General features: G+C 47.5%; 2 protein-coding genes across 2 annotated transcripts in view; both read left to right on the top strand.

Annotated features, from left to right (window-relative positions):
- Window positions 1-18,553, top strand: part of LOC147712229 (scavenger receptor cysteine-rich domain-containing protein DMBT1-like) — a 1,653,398-nt gene that overhangs the window by 210,035 nt on the left and 1,424,810 nt on the right. The window lies entirely within an intron of this gene.
- LOC147712232 (scavenger receptor cysteine-rich domain-containing protein DMBT1-like) overlaps window positions 335-18,553 on the top strand; it is a 64,891-nt gene continuing 46,672 nt past the window's right edge. Inside the window, exons 1-2 of the mRNA XM_086919273.1 lie at window positions 335-482; window positions 15,153-15,194. Coding sequence (XP_086775399.1) covers window positions 335-482; window positions 15,153-15,194 — 190 coding nt within the window. The remainder of the gene's footprint in view (window positions 483-15,152; window positions 15,195-18,553) is intronic.

The raw sequence follows: 18,553 nt of genomic DNA on the forward strand, positions 1-18,553 counted from the left end.
ATGGACTAAGACCATAAGAAGAAGAACCTGGATAACCAGGCAGTCCTGGACTAGAAGAATCAGAATTGGGAAGAGCAGTTTCAGCGGGAGGCTGGGCGCCAAGAAAGCAAGGCACACCAGGAAGATGAGGACAAACATAGACAGAGTGACTCAGGACCAGGCAGTTCAGGACAAGGAGGAACAGAAGGAGAAGGGACATTAAAAGGAAGAGGGCCACCAAAAAGACTAGGGGTACCAAGACCAGGTGAACTTAATGTAGGAGGATCAAGAGGGTGACTCTGAAGAGCAGGAGGAGGATCAGAATGTCAAGGAAAACCAGGAAGAGCCATGGACCATGACAGGGACGACCAGGGGAGGGCCAGAAGAAAGACTCAAAAGGAGAAAGAGATGGAAAGTGTGCAAGAGAAGGGAGGAACAAGGGAAACAGGAGAAACAGCCAGACAATGTGGAGAGCAAGGAGGACCATGGAGAAAACTACAAAGGTTAGGAAAAGTACCTGGACCAGGAAGATCAAGATAAGATGCACTGGGGCCAGGAGGACTATGCCTGTGAGACTTTAGGACTAGGATGAACTAGAAGGAAGATAATGATCAGCAAGAGCACAAGGAGGAGAGTGAACAAGATAACCTGGAAAACTACGAATATGATAGCCACCAAGAGGAACTGGGTCCAGGACGCAGATGAAAGACGGAACCAGAGGGAGCAGGAAGATCCTAAGCAGGAGGAGACTCCAGACACAAAGGAATCCTGGACTTGGACCAAAAGGAGAGGCAGGACTACACCACACATGTAGAACCAGAATATCCATGAAGCTTAGGTTCCTAAAAAAGGAAATGAGAGACCACAATCAGTATGGCCAGCAGCACCAAGATTACAAGCAACCTGTCCAGTACTAGGAGAAAATGTCCCAGAAAAAGAAGGGTTATTGGAGGACATACCACACGCGATTCCAGGTGACATCCCCTTAGCTACAGAGGCCAATCTTCTTGTAAATGGTTCTTAATTATGTATCATAGGCATACCCCTTCAAACATCCCTCCGCCATTTTCAGCCCACTTAAAGCTGAGCCATGGGTGGGGATAACATAATTCAGCTCTCTTAAAGTTCTGCCATGAGGACAAAGAAACTGAATTTGAAGTCAAGGAGGAATGGTTAAAGATCTCTGAGAACTTTATGAAAGACTGAGTTTCAGTAGTTTCTTATAGCGCAAGCGGCTCCAATGGCTGTCATAGTGGGGTTTAGGTATAGCATCCAGGGAGCCCTCATGGTATGTATGAAGCCTTCAGCCAGTCATGGCTTTTTAATCAACCGCTCAATACATACTGAGGCTTGAACATTTTTACATTGGAATAATGCACTCAGAATCACAGCTTATACAGTGCTGTTGGATAAAATGACAGGACTGCCTCTGGTTCTCTTGTATGGCATGAAGCCACTTAGCAGCCTTGTTAGGGAAAGCAGTGGTTCCTGTGGGCTAGCAGGGAGAACGGTTGCTGTCATAGCATAAGATTCATGAGGGAAAGTGGGAGTTGTCTGATGCTGGCCCAGTGGTCTGAGGGCAGGCAGGCGGGTTCAGAGGGCCTCTGAAACTTGGCAAAGTTGGCTAGTGATGTATAGAACATGAGTGAAGAGGATTTTGGTTGCCTGAAGGATTGCAGAAAGAGCATACTATAGTATAGAGGTACTCATGTGATAACAAAGGAGGTCTAAGAGGCTCTAGGAGCCAGTAAATAGACAGCTCTAGGTGAAGGAGATGAGGATTAGATCTGATGAACAGTAGTGTCACTCAGACTAAGGCCAGCACTTAGTGTCTGAGATCCAGTTCATAGGTTTGGGAAGGTTGGAGAGCAAGATAAAGGGGTTTGAGGTGCTCCCGCTGCTGTGAGAGAGCCTCTAATTACTACCAAAGGGAAAGTAGAAGGAGCCTGAGCACTGGCAGTGGGGCTCTGAGAACAAGTAAAGGGATTTAGGCCTTAAAGAGATTTTTAATTAGTTACTAGGGCTGTGAAAGCCAGTAGAGGATTCTGAAGACCCTGAGAGCTAGCTAAGTGGATAAAAGATCTGGCATAGCAGGCTTCACAGTCTCTTAATGCTCTGCAGGGCTGAGCTAGTGAGAAGTAAATATTAACAAAGGCATTGAATGCACAGCAGTGTGTGTGAAGGCTTGAGAGCTTGAGGCTGGTAAATGCGAAGTTTGGAGGAAGCACTCAGAGCAAAGGTCAGTGAATGTGGTCAAGGGTTATTATAGGGAGCGTGATTGTTTTCGACAGCCAGCATATGGGATCTGAAGATGCAGAGGTAGCACTAAAACCTAGAATTAAAGACCAGGTCTGAATATGAGAAGAGATGACTTCGATTGGAAGGCGGCCCGGCATTTTAGGAGAGGGTTTCATGAACTCAGACGTTTTCTGAAGTGTGATCTACATTCACAGAGTGATAGCAGATATTTTCTGAGTGATTAAGCTAGAAGAAATAAAATGAGAAGTGCAAATGATTTGATAAGCCATGTGTTATAGAAGGGTTCTTTAAAACTAAAAGAAGGGCTATAGGGGTCTGAGGACTGGAGAAAGGGATCATCATTTCTTAAGGGAATGATAATGGCCATCTGTACATTCATGAGAAAAAAAGGCCATTGATTTCTGAAGCCTGACAGAGGAATGACAAGGTCCTATAAAGGTCACCGGGTTGTTGACAGCGTCTGAGGAGGTATCTAAGGCAATGCTTCTGAAATTTGGGGCCAGACTGATTGGCACCAGGCATTCAGGAGGACTGGCAAAAGGGGCCCAAAGTCTCTTGATGGCCAGAAGATCTTGGGTGGTGGGAGACATGAATACGAAGGCTGGGCAAAAATGTTATATAAGGAGCAAAAATTGTATATGGTGGGCCACCACGTATGGGTTCGGAGGTCTGATGGGACAAAGGCTGGCAGAGGGAAAAAAAGAGCTCCAAGGACCCAAATCAGTAGATGTGGTCAGGATCTGGCAAAGGTGCTGGGGGAGCTAAGAAAACCAGCAAACTAGTTTCCGAAGGATAGAGTCACTGGTTTACAGAGGACAAGCTGAAAGACTCATACGGCAATCAAAGGTAACGAAGAGAGCGGAGGATGAGAGAGGTGGTTTGAGAATATCCAAGTACTGGAAAGAAGAGAGTAAGAGGCTGCTGTGGTTACGTAGGCCATTTGAAATCTTAAAGTGCTGAATTTGAGGGAGTCTGAGCTTAGGTCAGCACAATTGCAATCACTATTAGTAAAAAGGTACAAATGGATTCTGTAATTTAGAGGGGCAGTTCTCAAAGCCGGCAGTTTACATGACTGATGGCTATATGGCCGGGATGCCCGTCACCCCCTCCCAACACAATCCCCAAGGATGGGAAGTCGGACGCAGTTCTGAACTTTTGGAAGGCGGGAGGGAGTCACCCTCCCGGCCGTATTTATTAAAATATGAAACAAAATTTAAAACATTAAATAAAAGTTTCATAATCATATACAATTTTTATTTATTACATTTTCGATGAAGACATGTTCTTTGGCTAACCTTAACAAATCTCTAATACAAAGGTTTCCTAGCCGAGTCTAACATCCTGCAAATGCATACATTCTAAATTAAAATTGTACATCCTAGCATTAAGGGCCAACGGCAAGGTCTTAACCGGTGTCAGATCCCTACTACCAAAAACTCTCGCCCTCACGGTGTGAGTGGCGGCCGCGCAGAAGACTGTACCCTCCTTGCCAACTCTAATTTCCCTTGTCTTGTTGGGGGCCCCCCTTTCCGCTCGACGCCATCTTAAAGGTCGTCCGAGCTCCCGTGTGAGGTATCTGTAGGAAGGACAGCGTGGACTCCCCCCCCATCCCCACACTCTCTATCATATCCGCCGTCGCGGATAACCGGGCCCCGGGAAATTCGTAGGAGGGGCATATAGCCGCCTCCTCCCCTGGAAGGGGCCTATGGCCGTCTCCCCTTAGGCGACCCATCCTTAGTGGGTGCCGCCTCCCAGTGGGAGGGGCCAATGACCGCCTCCCCCCGGGCGCTCCCATCCATAGTGGGTGGCGCCCCCCTCTAGGGACCTTGAAATTACTGCTCACCGATCATGACCTTACCGCCACAGGCCGGATAGTTGACCGGCTATCCGCCCCCCCCAAACTCCTCCTAAAGGTCATGCTTCCTCAAACCCCTTAGCCATGCTATGAAGTCTCCTATGAGTAAAACATTCCCCTCCCGGGACAGGTGAACCCCATCCTCCAGATACATGTGATCACCCCGAATACACCCATGAGGAATGCAATGCAACTGCGCGGAGCGAAACAATCTACCAATTTTGTTGTTAACCTTCTTCACTGAATGGTTCAGTGCTGACACTGAAAGGCCCCCCCGCCATACCTTTCTGGGGATCATGTGGGACCAGGCAATCGTGCACCCCGGGATTCTTTTTGCCAACCAGCTAACGGCAGACAAAACTTGCTCGAGTAATACCCGTCTACCCAGTGTCACCAAGTCATTGCCCCCCAGGTGTACTATGACTACAGATGGCGGTGACCTCTGCTGCCCTAAGAGACCCTCAACAAAAGATTCAAATTGGTCAATACAGAGCCCGCCCCTTCCGTGGAAGGCCACTCTGTACCCGTACTCCCCAGCTGCGCGAGTCGCGTCACCTGCTTTGAATACGTCCCCGGCCCGCCTCACGTATGAGTGGCCCACGACCCAAACCACTCTCTCCTCAGACGGTGATCCATGACCGCTGGTCCCCTGGTACTGGGTCGACTGCAAATTCCGCCCCGCATGACATGCTCGCGAAACTGTAAATCAAACAGAAGACAAGAAGCGTGAGTGCATGTCACTTGACTTCACAACATGTGCAATCGCACATACCTTTTGAAGCAATTCGAGGACCATTGTCCCAACTGTTTCACTTCCTCTGCACTCTGACCCCTGGCTGTAGCCTCAGTAGCAGCCCCTATCCTAAAGGAGTGGGTCCCAAAATCGCAAGGGTCCATGCCCGCCGCAACAATTGTCAGTGCTAGCACCCTCTAGAACTGAAACCTCGTCAGTGGGGTGCCATCGATGTGCCTCAGCAAACTCCCCCCCCATGTATCCGCCCTCAGTGCCAAGTATTTCTCTATACACATTATCGGGCACGTGGGGGACCCTCGCACGCGCTGGACAACAACACTGTTTCCCATAGCTCCCTGGTCAGTTTTGGACCTAGCTATCGTGATTACCATCGAATCACCCCTAATTAGGATGTGATCCCTGCACAAGCCTCCCTCCACATCATTCTTATTTCTAGCGACCAGTTCGCTCACCCGCATAGCCCCATGGAACGCTAATGCGAAAGCTGCCCGGAACAGAACTGCTTCGAATTGGGAGGAGCATGTCGTGCCTAGTTTCGCCATGAGTAAGGACAATTTTTCTCAGCCAATCGGGCGCCTCACGTCTTGCTTGCGACCCTCGAGGCGCTGCCAGCCGCGAAGGGCTTTTTTCGCCAAAAAGGAACCTGTTGGGTCTTCAATGCCATGCACCTGCGCCATAAATGAGATGGCCGCCCTGTGTCTATTGGCTGATGCCGCTGATCGGCCTTCCCTGTGCATTGCTACCAGGAACCCTAGGAAGGAATCCTCCTGACCCCAGTTCTGATTCCTTTCGGACCCAAAAATGCACTATAGGAACGAAACGCTCCTTCGTATGCCTTCCTCGTCCTGGGGGCTAAGCTTGCTGCCACGAGGTCTTGTAATCCGGGGCACCGATTAGCCAGAGTGCTTCGGGGAATGATGCCACCACTAGGTCCGCTGTAGGCAGCTAACCCCTGAACGCCTGCATATGTGAACGAGAGAGTGCATCAGCCGCATGATTCAGTACACCTGGCACATGTTTCACCCTGAACTGTACATTCAGCCTCATGCAAAGCAACACAACTTCCTTCAACAATCTCAAGATCCATTTGCAGCGTGCTGCCTGACTGTTAATGCATTCGACAACAGTCATATTATCCGACCAAAATACCACAGAGCGGTCTCTGAAATCGTCCGGCCATGCCATCAGAGCAACAAAAATAGGGAATAGCTCAAGGAACCCTATGTTACCTGTGAGACCGCTGGTGTGCCACCACGTCGGCCATGTTTGCGCCGACCATCGATTACCAAAGATGGCGCCAAATCCCACGCTCCCCGTTGAGTCAGTCCACAAACCCAGGTCGTCCGAAGACGCTGGCGGCTTGTTCCACACTACTCGACCGTTGAAGTCCACCAGAAATGCCAACCAAATGCGCATATCCTGGCGAACCTCTGACGACAGTCTCGTGCGGTGGTGTCCCTCCTTGAGACCAGCCATAGCTTGTGCAATAGAGCGTGAAAAGGGGCGGGCCATTGGTATCACTCTCAAGGCAAAGTTAAGCTGACCCACTGTTTGCTGTAACTGGTGCAGGGTCACTTTCGCTTTACTAAGGCAAAGTTCCAGGGAAGCCCTAAATTTGGCTACCTTTCCTAGTGGCAAACGGAAACATCCCTCCACAGAATCGAGCTCAATTCCCAGAAACTCCAGTGAAGTAGATGGTCCAACCATCTTACCTGATGCCAATGGCACTCCAAACTTCCTCATGAGGATGCAAAAGTCCTGTAGCGCCTGCGCACATTTCGAGTCGCCGGCTGCTCCCAAGAACAGAAAGTCATCTAGATAATGCATAACATGCCTATGCCCTGTAGCCTCGGTAAATGCCCACTCTAAAAAACAGCTGAATTTTTCAAAATAAGCACAAGAAATGGAGCAACCCATCGGCATACATTTATCCATGTAGTAGCTCCCTTGGAATGCAAAACCTAGCAAACGCTGATCCTGTGGGTGTACCGGGAGCAACCGGAACGCTGATTCAATATCCGATTTCGCCATCAGCGCCCCGGGCCCAGGCGATTTAACATGGTGACGGCATCATAGAATGATGCGTACCGCACCAAACAAACTTCTGGGTCAATAGCCTCGTTTACCGAGAAACCCCTTGGAGCAGACAGATTATGGATCAGCCTAAACTCCCCCGGGTCCTTCTTGGGAACCACCCCCAATGGGGAACAGATGAAACCTGCCACTGGCGGGCTCTGAAAAGGCCCAGCCACTCGGCCTAGGCTCACTTCCTTAGCAATTTTTCTCTCTACCACACCTGGATTATGCTGTGCCGAAAGCTGGTTTTTACAAAAAGGTTCCCCACGAAAATCCCCAGCCGGGATGTGGAAGCCATATAAGAATAGCTTCCTCAACACCCCAGCAGAGACATAATCAGGGTATTTGTTTAACGAAGGAGTCATAGCCATGAGATCAACGGGAGTGGGCAATTGTACACAACGATCCACCTCAGTCTTGCTTGGACCCTCCTTTACCTCCCAACCCGCTATTTTTCGATCTGCATGAACTCTCCGGGTGTGAGGAATTCCCACAACCCGCACACACATGCTTGAACCTACATGTACCTTGCGGTCTGTTACAGTTGCCTCTATTGAAGCCCCAACAGACCCCCCGCTTACCACCATTCCCGACGGTTTTCGGCTGGTGATCACCACCGGTGCCTGCTCGAAAGGGGACCGAGGGCTTTTGGCGGGAAACCCCCGACCCATTCCCACCTGGTGAGGATGTCCCTGCAGTCCCAGGCAGGAGCTGTTTATGCCAAGAAATTGAATCAAGGCAATCCCATGTAAGAGAGGAATCATACTCTTTTGCTTTACGAAATTTCATGTCGTAACCTTTCTATTCGTCCCCCTCATACATTTCATAAAAATCCATTATTCGTGCCTGATAACAAGACAGTTCGGTCAATACCTCGGGCTTACGTTCACCAATAATCACAGTAAACATTGCAAAAGCCTTCGCCCAATTCGTGATCGTCTCTTCCACCCTGAACTCCGCCATCTTGGCGCGCCAGACGCTCGGGTGCCACAGATCTTTCTGTGTTTTAGCATATTCCATCTCGCGATGGTCAGTCAACAATGAAAACATATTAACATACTTGTCTGCCCATATCAATTCTTTCGTGGCCATCGGGATATGTTGAACCACCCTCTCCCGCCTTGAGGGCAATGAGCCCTCCCCCGCCACTGGCAAAGCGAGCTTACCCGTTTCGGTCGTTGTTCCCGCCGTTTTCTCGGGACCAGCTGCCGGTCCTTCCGGTGTCACCTGTGGGGAAACAAGAGGGAGATTCGCCTTCGCAGCATCTCGCGACTGCCGCAACTGCTGGATTAGTAACTTGGCCTCTTCGGCCGTATTGCCAGGCGCCGTAGCACCCCCTGCCTTCTTATTGAGCCATGCGGACAACTGGGTGGCCAATTCAGGAGGCATATCCTCATCGTTAGCGGGCGTAATCACAACCGGAATCGGCTGACCCGCGTCTGGGGTTGGTACTGGGTCGTCAGCTGGAATGGCAGGGATGACCGGGGGGACCTCGGGGACAGCAACCTCCCCTGCAACCGCCCTCCTCTTGACCCGTTTCCCTCTACCCTCGGGGGCGACTCCCGGCAATGCCGGGCCTATTACCTTCTTCGGGTTACCAGGCTTGTTCATTGCGGCCAGTTGCTTCTTGACCCCCGCCAAATCACGACCAAGTGCTGGGACTTGTCCCATGCTTCGTTCCATTCTCGCCATTCTGTTCACCAACATGCGAAGCATCTTGTCTGTCTCAGAACCCTTTCCCGCCTTCTTGCCGGACATGGTTTCGATTATTTACTCCGAGTCGATCAAACGACCTGGATCCTTCGATGTAAAGTCACTGAAAGAGAAACACAAGAATTACAAGTTCTCAAAATTGCTCCTTGTTCCGTCGAGGGCTCACGAGCAACGAGTGGGTGCAGCCTTTCAAGCACAGGAACAAGAGGACGCTTCTTCGGATTCCCGCTCTCTTTATTCTTCTTCGAGGGGGGGGCGTGTACCCTCCCCTGGTACGCCTACTGGGCGTGGCCATCGGTGTAGGTGTCTAGGACAACCCCTCCTGGGCGGGAAAAGGCGCGCCCCGGCTACGCCGCTTCGGGCATACCAGCCGAGACACGCCCCCCGCCCAAAATGGTTTCCCGGGAGGATCGAGGCACCCAACCATACGTTCGGGGGGACCGAGTGGTCGCCCCTTTCCAAATGCTATAGAATAGATGATACTTAGCCAGTGGCCAGCATAAAAGTGGAATTTGTTATTTGCTAGCCTTTCTGTTAGTAGTAGACAATAACTGCTATTTAACCAGAGGATAGATTTGTAGAAAAACGTCCTTATTTTCTGTTGGATGGATACATTCTTGCCACTCCAGGTAAAGCTTTTTTGTATTTTTTGTCCAGCTGCTGGCCAAATGCTACATAATCTCTGCTTTTTCATGAGTAGTGGGTAAATAAATGCAATAGTACAGAATCCCCGTTGCTGGGCCGCTTCCCGGATGAATAGTATATTTTCTCCATAGCCGTCCCATCAGTCAAATCATACATAATCTTTGCTATTTACCTAGCGGTATGGTAAAAATTGAAATTTCTTTGCTCTTTGCATAGGTGCTGGCCTAATAGTATATAATCCCTCCCATGTCACCAGCAATCGGCTAAATAGTGATGTTTCTTTGATATTCGCCGGCTAGCCAGATTATGCCTAGCCTCTCTTGTTTCTCTAGATGCTAGGTAGGTAAATAGTAGAGTTTCCTTGCTTTTTGCATGACCTGTTTTTAAATCATGTATAATCACTGCTATTTAGTTTGTGGGTGGGTAGATAGTGAAAGTGTATCTTTACTATTTGCTCAGCCATTGGCCAAACAGTGCATAATCTCTACCATGTAGCCTTCCCAGGAGATAATGAAGTTGTTTACTGTTTGTATGGCTCCCAACCCCCTAGTGCATAATATCTGCTATTTAGCCAGCTGGCTGGTAAATGTCAAATTTTAGGTTGAGGCTAGACAGGGCGTGCGCTGTCGCTTAGCGACCTGTTTTATATGCTTTGGGAAGCTAAACTCCAACCATTGCTTGCCATTGTATTTTTGTCTATATCAGTGTTTTTTAAGAATCCTTGCTTGCTAGTGGTCAGCCCTGCCTCTTTGTCCCTTCTTTTTGTCTTCCACTCCTCCCACGGAGCAGGGACTAAGTACTGTCTCATTACGCTTTGGTTCTTTATTAGTTCTTTGGGAGAATATTTTTTCTTGATTTCTTTCTAGGTTACTGTTTGCCTGTTTTCAGCTTCAGACCCTAGCTGCTTGCATTTAAATATAGACTTCCTCCATCCCGCCTCCTCTTAATGCCCCAGTTGTGTTATTGTTGCCTCCCACACCTTGCCTCCCATTCCATTGCTTGTGGTTTTGTAGCCTTTTTGCCATTTGCAATGTCGATAATCAATTGGCCTTTTTTTGGGTAGGATATTCATTTGGTTTTGGGCTTCTTCTTGGGAAGGATTAGGCTTGTTTTTAGCTTTTTTTCACAGTGACGAAATGCTAACGCTTATACCCAGCAAACTGACAATAACAATAGAATTTTAGGGCAGCCTAATTAAAATATAGATTTCTTGTTATATAAAGCCTTAATAATTAGGGTAAAATTTGGATGAGCAAGACAACCAATTGTTTGTCCAAATGTGGCAAGGCAGCATTCGTTCATCCTCTGTCTCTTTCAATTTCCATGACCATACCTTAATACACGGCATAAAACGAGACCTCTTAATCTCTCTAGTAGCTCACGAAAACCTAGACAGGGGCGGCAAGGTAAAACAACTTGGTATAATCCGGCATGCAGACGGGCAAAAGCAGAACTCCTCAGACTTATTAAGGAGGGACTTGGGGGGGATAGCCTAAGACAAAGCAGGCGGGCTTACAAGAAACTAGTTGCCCACGCTAAGGCCGAGTGGGAGGAAAATCAGTGGGAAGAACTTAGCAAGGCCCTAGCGATCCAAAACCAACGTCTCTTCTGGAGGATAGTGAATGGGGGGTCGGGGCACCTTCAATCGGCAATAGAGCCCAATATTGCCCCAGGGGTGTGGCAGGCTCACTTCCAGTCTCTTTACAGCTCTGAGCCGGGAGAATCTCCTATTGTCACCGAGGTTGGTTGGCCAGGCTATGAAGGAGAGCTGATAACGCTGGGTGAGGTCACCGCTGCCATCTCAGGTCTTGCTTTTGGAAAGGCGCCAGGACTGGATGGCTTACCTGGGGATATGTTCAAACAGGAGCCCATTGTATGGGCCTCCTACCTTACTGCCCTTTTCAATGGAGTTCTAAGCGGCATGGAAATTCCTGGTACTTGGCTGGGGGCAGAGGTGGTCCCTATCTTTAAAAAGGGCTCGCCTCTCCTCCCGGCCAACTACAGACCCATCAGCTTAATCGAAGTGGCACAGAAGCTGTTTGGCAGGGTTTTGCTGAATCGCCTCCAGCATTGGATGGAAGAGGTGGGTGCCCTTAGTCCCTATCAGGCGGGATTTAGGAAGGGGGTATCCACAGTGGACCAGGTTTTTAGGTTGAATCTTATTTATTGGAGGGCAGCAATATTCGAGGGCGGCAGTCTGTACACAATCTTTGTGGACTTACGGGCCGCATTCGATCTGGTGCCCAGGGGAAAACTCTGGAGCGTCTTGGCAGAGATGGGCGTCCCCCCGGACATCCTAGTAATCTTACAGAGGCTCCACCATAATACTTATGCCCGAGTGAGGTGTGGGAGGTCGGGGGAATTGACCGATAGATTCCCCGTTGACCGAGGGGTAAGGCAGGGTTGTGTGTTGGCACCGACCCTGTTTTGCCTCTTCGTCAACGGGGTAATCGCCCACCTAAATGCCACCGACTATACTGACGCCCCCAAACTCAATGGCAGCAGGGTGCCTGCAATCATGTTTGCGGACGACACCCTGCTGCTATCTAAAACCCCCATGGGGGCACAGAGGATCCTTGATTCATTTGTAGCCTTCTGTACGGACAGGGGGCTAGAAATCAATGCGGCAAAAACTAAATTCATGGTTTTAAATCCAAGCCAAAAATTGCGGCCGAATCCGCAATTGGGAGCAGTACGGCTTGAGAGGGTTGCCACCTTTGAATATCTAGGTGTGACTCTTAATGAAACCATGACTTGGGGATCCCACCAGAGCAGGGCGAACCTCAAACTTATACAAACCACAGGGGGTATCGCCCGGATGATGACCGGCTCTTCATATCGCCCGTTGGGGGCCCTAATCCAGATATACAAGGCTCAGGCCAGGGGAGCGATCATGTACGGGGCGGAACTGTGGGGACACACACCATGCCGTAGCCTGTCACTAACAGAAAACAAGTTTATAAGACAGATAACCGCGCTTCCCCCCAGTACCCCGCTCCTCCCTATGAGGCTTGACCTCGGTCTACGACCATTATCTGATTAAATAAGCCTGAGACCCATAGCCTTCTGGCGTAGGTTATGGAGCAGTAATGACCTAGCAGCATACAGGGCAGAACTGGCAGAATTATTGAACCACCCAAAAGCGCTCCGTATCCCTTGGGTCAAAAACATCCAATCCACCTGCATGGAACTAGGGCTCCCTGACCTATGGACTGACCCAGCGAATGCCGCACTGAACATCTCTAAAAGGTCCCTGACTAACGTATACCACGAACACAAATAAGCTAGGGCCCGAGTTACCCAGGCAGAAGGGTCTCTATCCTCTGTGTTTTTGCAATGCAAGGACCTTTATAGGTTTGAGAGGGCATTGGATCCGATCTTTCCGGTACTTGCTAAGAAGCTGTTTCTCCAATGGAGATACGGCTCACTGCCCTTCCGGTCCTTTACAAGTACTTGGTCATCGCCCCCCACTACGACGCAGTGCTTGGCCTGTGATGCTTTGGAGGAAACTGATTTACATGTGGCCTTCTTCTGCCCAGCCTACAGGGCAGCTCGGAAATACTGGCTTCTCCCATTGATTAGGAATATGGGTGGCAGGTAATATGCTCCAATGTACAGGATTTTAAAATCTGATCTCTCTGGCCCGACTGTCCTCGCATTATCAAAATTTCTTACCAATGTTTGGCATACGCGCAACCGTATTTTAAAGGTGTTGGGCCCCCTTAAAGTTTTAGACGCACCGTTTTTATAGTATTTTTACATATGTATTTCCAATGTTTTAATGTTTTGACTTATTGTAACTGTATATGTGTACTGTTTTCTTTTATGGCCAAATGGCCGAAATAAAGATTGGAAAGTAAGAATTGTTTGTCCAAATGTGGCAAGGCAGCATTCGTTCATCCTCTGTCTCTTTCAATTTCCATGACCATATCTTAATACACGGCATAAAACGAGACCTCTTAATTAAAATCATTCAGAATGCATGCAAGTTACTGCACCGGGATCCCGGCTACCTGTCTGAACAAAGCTGGGGCTAAGAATAGCTCTTAAGTCATCACTGCCCAGTGCTTCACTAGCTGCATTAGAGGAGGAGAAACCAAAAATAGCACCCTGCACAGGTGCCTCCATCACTGCACGAAGCAATTCCAACCTGCACGTCCATAACCAGGGGAAAAGCTGGCAGAACAATGAGACCTCTTTCCTCTCCCACAACTACTGCAAAATCAGTTCTGCATTACATAATGTGTCTGCAAAAATACTGCCACTCTCAACAGGAAATCGCCATAGCTGTCAACCCCAGAAAGACCTTGAACGTTGAACAAACAGTGAGTTTGTATTTAAATCACGGTTGAGTATGCACCAGGGGCATGGGTTTCGTAAACGGGCATTCTAAGAAAATATCCACAAAATACTTTTAGAACAAAATTAAAGTTTCCCAATTTGTTGCTCTATACCAATCTGGAATGCTTCTGTCATGACGACAAAAAACCTTTAGCTTGAAGCCAAAAACAAAGGATGTTTACATTTCGAGTACACTAGGAGCAATTGCTTTCTGCATTTTGTTAAGAATGCTCTCCTCGTTTGTACGAGGGAGCCATTCATTCCATGACACATGGCACTCACTATATGTGCTTTCCACAAGGTAAAAAGATGCTTTTCCATAAGTAAAAGCACATGCCTGTGAACACCTCCAATTCTGTCCATAGAGTGCACTAAAAATACATATTCTCTCCGCATCTGCACCCTCACTGCAAGTGGGCAGCAAGCTGTGTCTGGTTATTGATTGAAATGCTTTGTGTACTGGTTGGATGCTACACTCATTTGGTGCTAACTAATTTGAAATGTTGCTCTCTTGCAGTTTAGCACCACATCGTAGGGAGTCCATATGCAATACTCATTTAGTGTAATAGAGTTAGTAGGGTGATTCTCACTATTAACAATATCGCCGTGCATATGGATAATAGATTTGTGAAACTGCATTCATACATATGGATATTATATAATCAGGCCATTTGTGTACAGTTTTCACTTCATTTTTTTTGGAATATAATTTGTAATTTCAGGTAAAAAAGGTGCAGTTTCAGCTTAGTGTGTATGGGCATTTAATGCTGTATTGCCCTTCTCCAGGCTCACCCAAGATTTAATTTTGCCTTTTTACTGAACACACACCACATAGATCCAAACCACCCCAGAGGATTCCATATCAAGCCACAAAATTCAACAGCACACCACATAATTTAACTCCACTACATACCACTCCAGAACACAAAATACCATTCCACAGAATTAGACTCCAGAACACACAATCCCACTCAACGTAGTTCCAGTAAACTCAATACCACACAATTACTATCCACATATTTCCTACATGCCATGCCACAGACGTCCACCACACACATCCACACATCCACTCCACGCCACACAATTCCACGCCACACAATTCTGCAATTAACAATTCATATCAAGCCCACATAATTCTACAACACACTGTATACATACACTCCATAATACATCGGTAAAAGACTTTTTAATTTACAACGCCAAGAGCTCTAACTCAAGCAAATGCGAGACCTATTGCTTGTTTACTATTTGCAAGTCTGCTCGCCAAACAGTGATAAATCTATGCTATTTATCTGGCAGTCAAGTAAATAATGATTTTATTTTGCTAGTGCATAATCTATGCTCTTTTACCAATTTCTGGGTAAATAGTAACAACAATTCACATTTGAATAGCCACCACCTTGTTTTATGGCTACGCCCATGCTATATAAATATCATATATAGCTATAGAATTTCAATATTCCTTCTGAAAAATGCCAATGAAAGACTAAACTCATATCCTTAATTATTTTGTATTCCTTTCTTTTACAGCTCAGCAGACCACAGCAAGTACCAGAACCACCAGTTCACCAGGTATGGCCTTTGATGTAATAATTGTGTTCGAATGAATGAATGAAGAGAGAATCATATATATGCACATCATACAGAAAGACACTTTTAGATACATCACTAGGATTTGCCTTATAATGCTCTTGGATGTAATTATCGGGAGGCTGAGCTTAACAAACGGTGGCTGCCTACAGATGAATGGCACAAGAAGGCGGCTTTGGGGCTTGGATTTATTTCACATGGCATACAGTGAAAAGCCATATTTGAGCTTAAAGATAAAAGTGATGAAGCTTTCTCCACTGCACATTAGTGCAAGGATTGGCATGACAGGGCTTATGTGCTGTTGTCTATAGAGATATAGTTAGACCATCCTCTTGTGTTTCGATTTAGATACCTGTACATAGTTTTCCCGAATCATGCCCTTATATGGGCACACCTCATATTGCCCCTATTTAGGCATAGAATCCCAGTCCTTATTTAGGCATCAGCCATGCTATCCAAATACAGGCAAGGCCACCTACATCCATCCATCCAGTTCTTAGAAACCAGACCCTTAAGCCCTTGGGACTTTCCCTGCTTGGAATATTGATTTCTCCAAGAACTCATTTATTATGCATGAACAACTATTCATTAAGGGTTCAGTCATGACGTCTTCCTATGCCCGACTTTACGTCAATGCTAGCATTCCGAGGCACCTTCCAGGTATAAATATACCTTTACTTACCATTTCCCCGCCTGACGCACTAACCAGACGCTGTCATCCTGCCCGCAGAGAATCCAGCTTCCAGTGTCCTGACTCCCTTCACGGGGTGTTAGGGATTGAGATCCAGAAAGAGATTCCCACCTCTCTCATTCTAAGGTATGAAGGAGACTAGAACCTAGAGGGACTCCTGGCAATACAAACTATAGCTTACCATACTATAGAAAACAGCACTTACTTCTTACCTCATACTATACCTAGGTTAGGTACGCTGGGGTAGAACTTTTTAGAAGCACCAGACGAGTATTCACATTTCAGCCTGTGTTAATATATATGTTTATATGAATATATGTCATAGCTAAAAGACCATGCTATTGCAGTATTATTTCTTATTACTGCTCATGCTGTACGTATTATATTTCGCATCCTGTCTTGTGATTGTAACAGCTCATATCTCTTGCACGAGAAATAAGATTATTCAATAAATCCTATCTATTTCTGGTTAACTCTGAAGAAACTAATCATGCACAATTAACTGATTGGAACTGTGATCTATTGTTTCCACGAGTCTGAAACTGTTCCGATTCTAAGGGAAACAAAGTTGTCATGTTTATGCGGTTGTCAAAAGCCATTCCCTTCTTGTTTATTCGAGAAGTATCTAGTGACCTCTGAGTTAGCTAGCACACAAGTAATTAAGTTTAATGTACTCGATAGAGGCATACTGGCCTCAGTCCTATGCAAAAACTATAGTGTATATTATTCCAATGCGCAGAGCCTAAAAGGGAAATTGGAACTACACTACAATCCCAAATATCCCATAATAGGTGAAATAAAATCAGGCTATAAGTTAGTTCTCATCTAGAGGAAATGTGACCCAATTAGAAGTGGAAGCTAGGATCAAATCATAATTTATGTGCGTTCTGGAACCCTGCCCACCGTTCAACCCCTGACCCCCCTTCTTGCGAGAGAGCCCTTTGCAGCACTTTACTTCTTCTTGTGCAGGGTGCAATCAGCTGCTCTTTTCTGAAATGAATATTATATATTTTATTAAATATTTCAAAACCTCAACGAGACTGGCTGGGTCATTGAACAAATTAATGTATTCTTACTCAAAAGGATAAGTTCAACCGTTCTAAAATAAACAACTAGTGTTAAGCGGAACACTGCTCACCCCAATAGCCTGGGAGTCTGGCGCAGAGATAAGTATGGACAGTCCAAATACAGCTCTGAGGAGAGGGAGGGGGCACGGCTTGGGGGTATGAGGGGGAGATGGGGCGCATAGTGTGAGAACACACAGGACAATGGCACCTATGTGAAAGGGGGCAGGGCAAGACATTAGGCCAGGGAGAACTCACAAATAAACCTTGAGCCAGGTTAATTTGGAGGCACATCGGGCCGGTGTGCACCACGGAGAGCCGGCAGGTGAGGGATCCTTTCCTTTCTGGCAGTTGGCCTGCTCAGTTCTGAGCCACCAACGAGGTCATAACTACTACCACGCATTCTTTACAACAAACGTGCCTTTACCACACATGCCATATTTTGTGGTAAATAATTAATAGTAGCGGACATGTGTGTTAAAGGCAAGTTCATCGTAAAGGATGAGTGGTAATGGTCATGTGTGGTTATGGCACCGTTGTAATGGCTGTTTCCCAAAAATAACCTGCTCAATAAAAGAATGGATCACCCACCAGTAAGAGTACAACCATATACAAATTAAAGTTGAGAAAATTAAAGTGCTCATCTATGGATTGGTGGAGCATAAACCCCACCATTAATAGGTGGGGCTTTCACCCTGCCACACCCATTTTTAGGTCTCGCTTACGCAGCATGCATGTGCTGCGTAGGAGGGCCTTTAGCCATCGGTCTTCACTTTTCAAGCACTGCACTCGTGCTTGTGGCGGCAGCCACCTTGCGGGAGCGCGCAGCGGTGTGCCACAAGCACGAGTGCAGTGCTTGAAAAGTGAAGACTGCTCTCCCAAGCGCGCGCACCACTCGAGGGTTCACCTCCTGCTCCCCCTCACTCTTCACATGGCCATTCCCCTTCCTGTATGTGAGGATCACCGGGCCGCACTTGTCTTCTATGTTGCTTTGCTCTGTTGTGGACTCCAAGGCTGTTCATGTTCGTGAGCTCACTTCCTGCTCTCCCTCTCTATTCATGTGGCCACTCCCCTTCCTGTATGCGAGGCTCGCCGGGGCCGCGCTTGTCTTCTATCCAGCTTTGCTCTGTTGTGGATTCCAAGGCTGTTTGTGTTGTGGACCGAGGGCTCAAACCTCCTCTCCTCCAGAAGCTGACATTTCTGGCAGTAATCGAAGCTAGCACACTCACATGCCTTTGGAGCCACCCCACCACTACAGACGGGCTGGCCCCTACAGCTTGTGTCAGTCCCCTAGAATTCATGCAACAAGGCACAAAGTGATTGGCGAAGGAGAAAGCCTGTCTCGTGGCTCATGCTCTGATGCATGCAGGCCGGGTACGTACAATTCGGGGCCGAATGCTGAGTTGTATTCACCCCGCTGGCTGCTCTCGCACAGCTCTTTGTGCAACAACAAAGCTTACAAATACCGGAGCAGGCATTGATAGTTGTCTGTGTTTCCAATGATGGGCTGAGCAATTAAGCAAAGTGCAGCAAGCGCGCTAAGGCATTCTTCCGTATTCAGCAGCAAACTTGCCTTTGAAATTGAA

The sequence above is a fragment of the Lissotriton vulgaris genome, chromosome 5, assembly GCF_964263255.1.
Source record: "Lissotriton vulgaris chromosome 5, aLisVul1.2, whole genome shotgun sequence".
Classification (NCBI taxonomy): domain Eukaryota; kingdom Metazoa; phylum Chordata; class Amphibia; order Caudata; family Salamandridae; genus Lissotriton; species Lissotriton vulgaris.